Here is an 8,159-nt window from a genome sequence, read left to right as displayed (position 1 = left end):
ACTGTAGGTGTTTTCCTGGCCTCCACTCACTGCCGACTATGCTTCCCCATTGACTTGCATTGGGTTTCGTGTTTCGGTCGATCCCCGACTTTTAGCGATAATCGGCCGACTGCACTCGACTCGACTCTGGACAAAATCGGGTTTCCCAAAACCCTACTCGATCTTAAAAAAATGAAAGTCGCTCAACCCTACTCCTGAGTTGATTTTCTTGGGGTATCCACGTTAACGGAACCGATTGGTCAGCTGGCGGGACTCGGTACGGAAATCCTCTGTATGGGTACAATTCCTTCTTAATCTGAGGAATTGTCCATTTGGGATGCCTCTTCTCAGGTGTGCCGGGTGGAAACTCTCAAAGTGCAACAGATTATTTGTTGCTGTCCGTTTCTGAAACAGTGTGGTTGCAATGCGGTTCCGATCTATTGACACCTTTAAGTCCAGAAAATCAACTGAAACAGTAGAAGAAGATGATGTAAGCTTAATGTTCCAGCAATTGTTATTGAGCTCTTCGATAAAGGCACCCAACTCATCAGATGAACCAGACCAGATCATGATGATATCGTCTATAAAACGTAGCCATTTTACTATGTGGGTCGAGTAGTTCCTGAGTTTCTGTACATGGGTCTCCTCCCACCACCCCATGAATAAGTTAGCGTATGAAGGTGCGTATTTAGCCCCCGTGGCCGTACCCGAGACTTGCCTGTAAAAGGTTCTATCGAATATGAAATAGTTCTTTTCAAGTATGAACCGGAGTAACTCCAGAATGAATGTATCATGACCCCTATCCCCTGTGGAGTGTTTATCCAGGAAGTAGGAGGTCGTTATCATACCTTGCTTGTGTTCAATATTCGTATACAGCGCCTCCACGTCTAGAGTCACCAATATTGCATTGTCCGGTACCACCAGGGATGCGCAAATTTCTATGAGGTGTGACGAATCCCTTACATGGGAATCCAGGGCTTTCACCAACGGCTGTAAAAAATAATCCAGATATGAACACGGTTTTTCATATAGACCCCCCAGCCCAGAGATAATAGGTCTACCTGGGGGTACATTGATGGATTTGTGTATTTTGGGTACCAAGTAGAAAGTTGGAGTCACTGGGTGAATTGTAGTTAGAAAGTCCCTTTGTCTCTTATTTATGATGCCACAGGAGAAAGCCATCCCCAGTAGTTTGTCAAGTTGTATTTTGAAGATGGATGTGGGGTCCGTTGGTAATTTTAGATAATACTGCGTATTGTCCAGTTGGCGCCTGGCTTCCTGGCAGTACATGTCCTTAGGTCACAATACTATGTTCCCTCCCTTGTCCGCCTCCTTGATTTCTAGTGTGTCATTGTTTTTTAGATTGGATAGTGCTATTTTTTCTTCTGTAGTTAGATTGTTTTGACTATTTTTATCCAATTGTAGTCTCTTTATATCTTGGCATGTAGTTTCAAAAAATACCTGGATGGCTGGACATAATATAAATTTTGGGGTTGCCTGAGATGGTAATCTACCACCAAACCTTTTCCTTCCCTGTGCATTCTCATTCTCCGTCAATAAGTCTAATAGGTCTCTAAATGTCTGTCTGTCCTGATCTGGTAATTCGTCAATTAATGATGGCTGATGATACAAAATTTTAAACATTAATTGGCGGCAAAATAGATACAGATCTTTAGTCAGTTCGAATTTGTCCAAACCACTCATAGGTGAAAAGGATAACCCTTTAGCTAACAAGTTTGTTTCTATCTGTGATAGTTGATATGTGGACAAATTAATGATACGTAATTTGTTGTCTTCATTACTGGATTCCATTATTGGGTGATTTTCAGTGGGGCAGACCATAGCAGAGTTTAGTAGTGTTTCCGGCTGCTGAAGCGTGTTTCTCGCCTCGAGCTCGAAGACCAGGCCCTGAAATTGCGTGTTCTCTTGGTACGATTTTTTGGGTTTTCTACGCCCCCTTCTGCACCGCTTTCGCGGTCGCTTGTGTCCATTGATAAAAAATCACTGCTCATGTTAGGGCCTGTCCTGCTATTACTCTCACCCCCTTCTCTTCTCTCATTTACACCTATTCTCATATCATATCGCCTCCTATTACCTTGATGTGTCCATCTGTACATCCTCTGTTTATCCAGATCTAATTTGTCCCGCTGGAATTTAATTTTCTTGCCCCTGATTATATCACGCTCAAATTATTATTATTATTATTATTATTATTTATTATTATAGCGCCATTTTTTCCATGGCGCTTTACATGTGAGGAGGGGTGTACATAATAAAAACAAGTACAATAATCTTGACAATACAAGTCACAACTGGAACAGGAGGAGAGAGGACCCTGCCCGCGAGGGCTCAAAATCTACAAGGGATGGTTGAGGATACAGTAGGTGAGGATAGAGCTGGTCGTGCAGCGGTTTGGTCGATTGGTGGTTACTGCAGGTTGTAGGCTTGTCTATCAATTCCTTTAGGTGGATTTTAAATGGTTCTACCTGGACTTTAGAATCAAATCTAGCCAGATATCCCTCCTTTTTGATTTCCTCTCGAATTTTAGATAGTACTACATTATCTTGCTCTATCAGCATATCAATAAGGATATAGGAGCATTTCTGCAAGCCCTGCTCACATGTAACTCTGAATTCCTGGTCCACCTCCCAGGCTGGGAATATCTGGACTCTAAGTCCACGGGGCACCAAGCCCAACTTCTTATATTCAACCAGGCTGGTAATATTCCACCATGTTTTGGTCAATCTTTTATGTAAATCAATAAGCTCTGTAGTCAAAGTATGAAATTCACCATCATTTTTGCCACCACCTGTGGCTACCATACCCTCAACCGGGCCAAAAATATCCTTCATCTGTGCCTGCCAAGCCGCCTCCCTTGCCTTTAAATCCATTATAAATGTTGCTACCTGATGTGCCTCCACTTAGGAAAAACCCTTTATAGGGGCCAAGCACTGATACTGAAAGATAGTTGTTTAAGTGGGCACCATCACATAATATTATAATAATAATACTCGTCTGGGATCACCACTATGCATGTAGAGCATATTCATAACAACCATTTAAAGAGACAGGTACATGCATATACGTGTAGGATCACCACACAAAACACTGGTAATTTCAAAAACAAATATACATTTTATTTTACACACCAAACCAGACAATACATACTATTAAAAGCATTTAAAAACTGTTCCACATTGGAAAATATCTGTTAGATCCAAATAATATCATATTGCAATAGCACATACAAAGATATATAAATATGGTAATAACAATGCCCAACTGTTAAATGTTACTATATAAAGGAGAGATACATAATATATACTCCTTGTCATTCAATGCACATAGTATACATATATATAGACCATTGGGTGTGGATTAGAGTGGTCTAAGGGGGAAGAAGATTGTGATTGTGAACAGACAAGAGCTGCGCATGCGCACACAGGGGTAAGGGGAATCTATGTAGAGCGCCTCTAACACAGCAATATCGGCGCAGGCGCAATACCATACTTGACCTGAGAGGTTCATCTCCGGGTCAATCCTGGACATGCCTTTCTCTCCAGCCGCAAGCCGCGTCTCACAGCTGAAACAGAACTATAATCTAAGGTATCTATAAATAGATAGAAAATGCCTATCACGGACATTACCACCTTGAGAAAGACACAGTGTGTGTCGGAACGCGTGGGTCCTTAATCTTGCCCGGACTTTACCCTTGCACTTAGGACCATGAGGATGGTAGTGGACTTTGAGACGGTATAGGGTTAAGTATGGATAGCATTTAAGCTAGGTATTGCTCTATATGGCATGGTCGGACTATTACTTGAGGATATAGGGGAGCACATTTTTGGATGCCTGCACACCTGAGCATCATATATGAGAACGGATTGATGTTTATACATAATGCTGGGGATTGCCATGCACATTGGGGCATTTGATGTCAGGATTATTACATCTTATCAGACTATGTACACTATGCTTTGAGAAATCTTCTCCCAGGCTGAATTTGGGCTCCTTCTTCCCCCTTAGACCACTCTAATCCACACCCAATGGTCTATATATATGTATACTATGTGCATTGAATGACAAGGAGTATATATTATGTATCTCTCCTTTATATAGTAACATTTAACAGTTGGGCATTGTTATTACCATATTTATATATCTTTGTATGTGCTATTGCAATATGATATTATTTGGATCTAACAGATATTTTCCAATGTGGAACAGTTTTTAAATGCTTTTAATAGTGTGTATTGTCTGGTTTGGTGTGTAAAATAAAATCTATATTTGTTTTTGAAATTACCAGTGTTTTGTGTGGTGATCCTACACGTATATGCATGTACCTGTCTCTTTAAATGGTTGCTAAGAGTCTGCCTATGGGGGCCGCCTTATGCTATAGAGTCTGTCTATACTATACTATAGTACACTATACTATATTGAGGACTATCTGTTGCATTGTAATATATGGAGGCTATCTAGAGGGCCATCATACAGTGTGGAGATTACAGTGAGGGGGCCATCATACAGTGTTGGAGCCATCAAACAGATTGGGAGCTACTAAGGGGTCAGTATACTGTATGGGTGGTACTATGTAGTGGGGGAGCATTATACTGTGTATAAGAGAGCATCATACTGTGTATAGGGGAGCTGTACAGGGGGAGACTCGGGACATTATTAATTGTAAGGTGGGCACTTATTATTATAGGGGAACTCAGGTTAAAGGGGCACACAGAGGGCATTATTACTTTCTAGGGGCAAAATATGGGCACTGTTTTCTAAGGCACTTGCACCTGGCATTACTATATTAGAGAGGGTTGCTTCAGAATTTAGAAGGCACAGTGAACCACACAGTAGGTGCAGTAATAAGGGACAAATAAGGCAGCAGCTCAGTATTGGGGTATCAGCAGGATGAGGAGTTTGTGCAGGATGGGAATAGATGGTGATTGGGCTGGAATATGAGAAGTGAAATATGTCTTTGTTGTATTCTCTGCAGCCGAGTCGTGGCTGGAAAAAGTTGTCATGTCGGTCTGGGAAAGGATGGAAAAGATGGGAAAACAGAATGATTCCATCAGAAAGAATGTCAGCAGTAAGTCACTATCTGTAATTGTGCTGTGATCACTTATATGTTCTATAGGACTGATATCTACCACTGACCACATGGTGGTAATATCAGTGTTGGTCTATGTATAGAAATTATTTTCAGCCACATTGCTGTCATCTGCTGAGGTTCTCCTACACTTTTAGGGTGCTTCACCTAGTTGTAATCAAGGTTACCTGGTTAGGGGCCCACTGAGATGATTCGCCCCCCTGAACCAAAACCCTAGCTACGCCTCTGTGTGCAGCAGATGGTGATGAATTAAGTCTGGGGGGTGAGGAACAGCAAATGTTGTTGACTTGAGGGTGGAGGAGAGAAAATGATGAGTTGAGGGGGTATTTTATAACTGTGCAGGGTGGCACTAGGTCACTTTTTTCTTCATCTTGTGTAGTGTAGAAGTTGGGGAAAAAGTAGGAAATGTGTTCTAAAACTGTTATTTTCTGCAGAGATGAGTCTTGGCTGGAAGAAATAATGGTGGTCTGCACTGGATGAAATGAAAAGCGAAGATGAATATATTCAACTAATGACATCACTGGTGAGTCAGTGTGTAACCTGCACACTGACACTATATACAGAGTTCCTGTGTATAATGTCACCAATGATCACTGTATTGCCTGTACACTGACACTACTTACAGAGCTCCTGTGAATAATGTAACTGGTGATCACTGTATTACCTCTACACTATATACAAAGTTCCTGTGTATAATGTCACTGGTGATCACTGTATTAACTGCATCCTATACACTATATACAATGCTCCTCTGGTAATGTGTGTTCTGGTCATGGTGTGGCAGTATTTGATCCTCGTATGTGGTATTATTGGGTTACTATGTGATGACAATGTGGTCTGGTCATGGTGTGGTGGTATTTGTCTCTCGCATGTGGTATTATTTATCATTTTAAAAAATGTGTATGACACATTTCCTTAAAGAAAAATAAATAAAAAATTACCTAAAAAGAGTATTGGATATTGTAAGAATTTTTTTATATGTTAGAGTAGAGTAGAGCCCAGCCAGAACAGTTCACCTTGTCTTGGTGGCAGCTGAAAAAAATATTTTGACCAAAACAAAAGCTGATGGCTATGTATGTGATATGGTGTTCGATGAGAACTGTTACTGTGTGATTGGTGGGGATGTCGTTCAGAAGTGGAGTTTTCCCCCCTGAGTGGGTGGTGGGACTGTGGAAGGTTCGAGGGGTGGAGGTATAGCTGGGGGTGGAGCTTAGGCAGAGTCTCAATGGTGCCCAAAAATTTTGCCAGTATGGGGCCCTGAATTTCCTCGTGACAGCCATGCGCTCACTACGCAGTGAGTGCGCTTTGATCACAGCCAGCATATGGATAGACAGCCTGCTCTGCACACACATGCTGGGGAGAGAGTGGTGACTGTAACGATTCCCCAGTGAGCAGAAGCCACCGGCTACAGGGAGAATATAACTTAATTTTCTCCTTGTAGCCTCATCTCCAGTAAGGCAAGTAGGCATGGTAGAAAAACTATTTAACTGCAGATTAACCCTATATCTTCAGTTAATAGTACTTCAGTTCATAGTAATAGCGTCTCAGCATGACAGGTTTTCTTTAAAGTGTAACTCCCGTTTTAGAAAACTTACAGCAAGTTATAAAGGCACATTAGCTAGTTCATTCAGTAAGGTCAACAAGGTGAAACCTAAGGGGCACCAGTACAATAGAGTCCCATTAACTTCCCAGCTGTCTTCCATCCGCATTGGGCTCAGAGAACATCAGAGATGCAACATCTCCATGCCATAGATGCCATATATAAGTGGTAGTTCATTCTACCTCGGGTAGATGGGGGTCTCTTTCAGAAAGATTTCCTTTAAAGTTGATTCAATTTAATTTATTTATAATTAAATTGCAAAGCATGTGGGAAGAAAGGAGGGCACTTACCTTGAGTTGGGATTTAGAAACTTTGCCACTCTTCTCCGTATCCAATGATGTAAAGGCATACCAAACAGCCTTCAGGAGCTCGGTCCTCAGCGACATGCTGTGCGCTTGCTGTACACCACACCCTTCTACTCTGCTAAGTCACTCACACACAGATATGTGCACCATACATGACACACGCTGGCGGCTAGTTTAAATAGTCCATGCTTTACTGTAATGTCTTACCAAGTCCTCACCGAGATTAAATTTTATGCTCTGTGCTATGGGTACCACACAAAGCTGTTAAAAGCAATGCACTTTATGCTGCAAACATTAGCAATTCACACCCACTCAACAGATTTCTTGTCATACACAATCACAAGTCAGTCTACAACTTTCTTGTTACTCGATAGCACAGTACAATCTACAGCTTACTTGGGACTTCCATCAGCAACACATATATACAGCTTCCATACGCCACAGCTTCGCACAGGCTATTCTGATGCACCACTGCACTCTGCTAAACTCTCTACAACATACTTGTGGTCACTATGTAACAGTGTATGTAAAAGGCGACACACTGCTTCACAACCCAATCATTTTTCCTGTGACACTGACGTTGCTGCATCTACCACTTCCTGCTGACAAAGCACCCAATGGCATCATCTAGCACTGTCTCCACATTGTAGGACGCAAGTTACATTTCATTGTAATCTATGGTATGCAACATGCTGTATCTTGAAATGCACTGAGTGCAAAACACTGATACTTTTTTTTGCTTCCTGTCACAAATGAGTAAAATAATAAATCTAAAAAGAAATATAAAATGTCATAAAGATTGTATTTGTGAGCAGATTGCGGGATGCCGTGACGGACAGGAGGGAATACTACATGCAGGGAGGTAAGGGGTTAAACAGTTCAAATGGCAAAGGATATTGTGAGTTGAAGAACAACGGTTCAGATAACAGCAGTTCTGATGAAAGTTAGTGGTTCCTAAGTCCATGACGTGAATAGCGCCAACGACTGGCGCAGTGTCTTTTCCAATGGGGTCCTGTGAGCAACAATGCCCCGTCTTCTGGCGGCAGCAGTTGGTCTCCGGTACCTTCCACTGAGCCCCTAATCCATATACTGCAGTGGCTGACAAGTGTACAGGCTACAGTCCTGTATGAGCCCACCGTGGCTCTTCAAAAATACACTTGCAAAGTCA

General features: G+C 41.9%; 1 protein-coding gene across 1 annotated transcript; it reads right to left on the bottom strand.

Annotated features, from left to right (window-relative positions):
* Nucleotides 1-208: 208 nt before the first annotated feature.
* DEF6 (DEF6 guanine nucleotide exchange factor) lies at nucleotides 209-7,469 on the bottom strand. Its single transcript, XM_077299571.1, has 3 exons — nucleotides 6,977-7,469; nucleotides 828-969; nucleotides 209-446 (listed from the first exon to the last, which is right to left on the bottom strand). Exons 1-3 carry the CDS (start codon nucleotides 7,070-7,072, stop codon nucleotides 223-225), a joined length of 462 nt encoding a protein of 153 aa, XP_077155686.1. The 5' UTR covers nucleotides 7,073-7,469; the 3' UTR covers nucleotides 209-222.
* Between the last annotated feature and the right edge of the window lie 690 nt (nucleotides 7,470-8,159).

The sequence above is a fragment of the Ranitomeya variabilis genome, chromosome 3 (assembly GCF_051348905.1).
Source record: "Ranitomeya variabilis isolate aRanVar5 chromosome 3, aRanVar5.hap1, whole genome shotgun sequence".
Lineage (NCBI taxonomy): Eukaryota > Metazoa > Chordata > Amphibia > Anura > Dendrobatidae > Ranitomeya > Ranitomeya variabilis.
This window is presented reverse-complemented; position numbering and strand designations above follow the sequence as displayed.

Coding starts and splice junctions, on each gene's coding strand:
- DEF6 (XM_077299571.1), bottom strand. CDS start 7,072: ATGTCGCTGAGGACCGAGCTCCTGAAGGCTGTTTGGTATGCCTTTACA. Junction 970..6,976: donor TTTCTAAATCCCAACTCAAG/GTAAGTGCCCTC, acceptor TATTTTTTACAG/CCGTTGGTGAAAGCCCTGGA. Junction 447..827: donor GAATATTGAACACAAGCAAG/GTATGATAACGA, acceptor CTACTGTTTCAG/TTGATTTTCTGGACTTAAAG.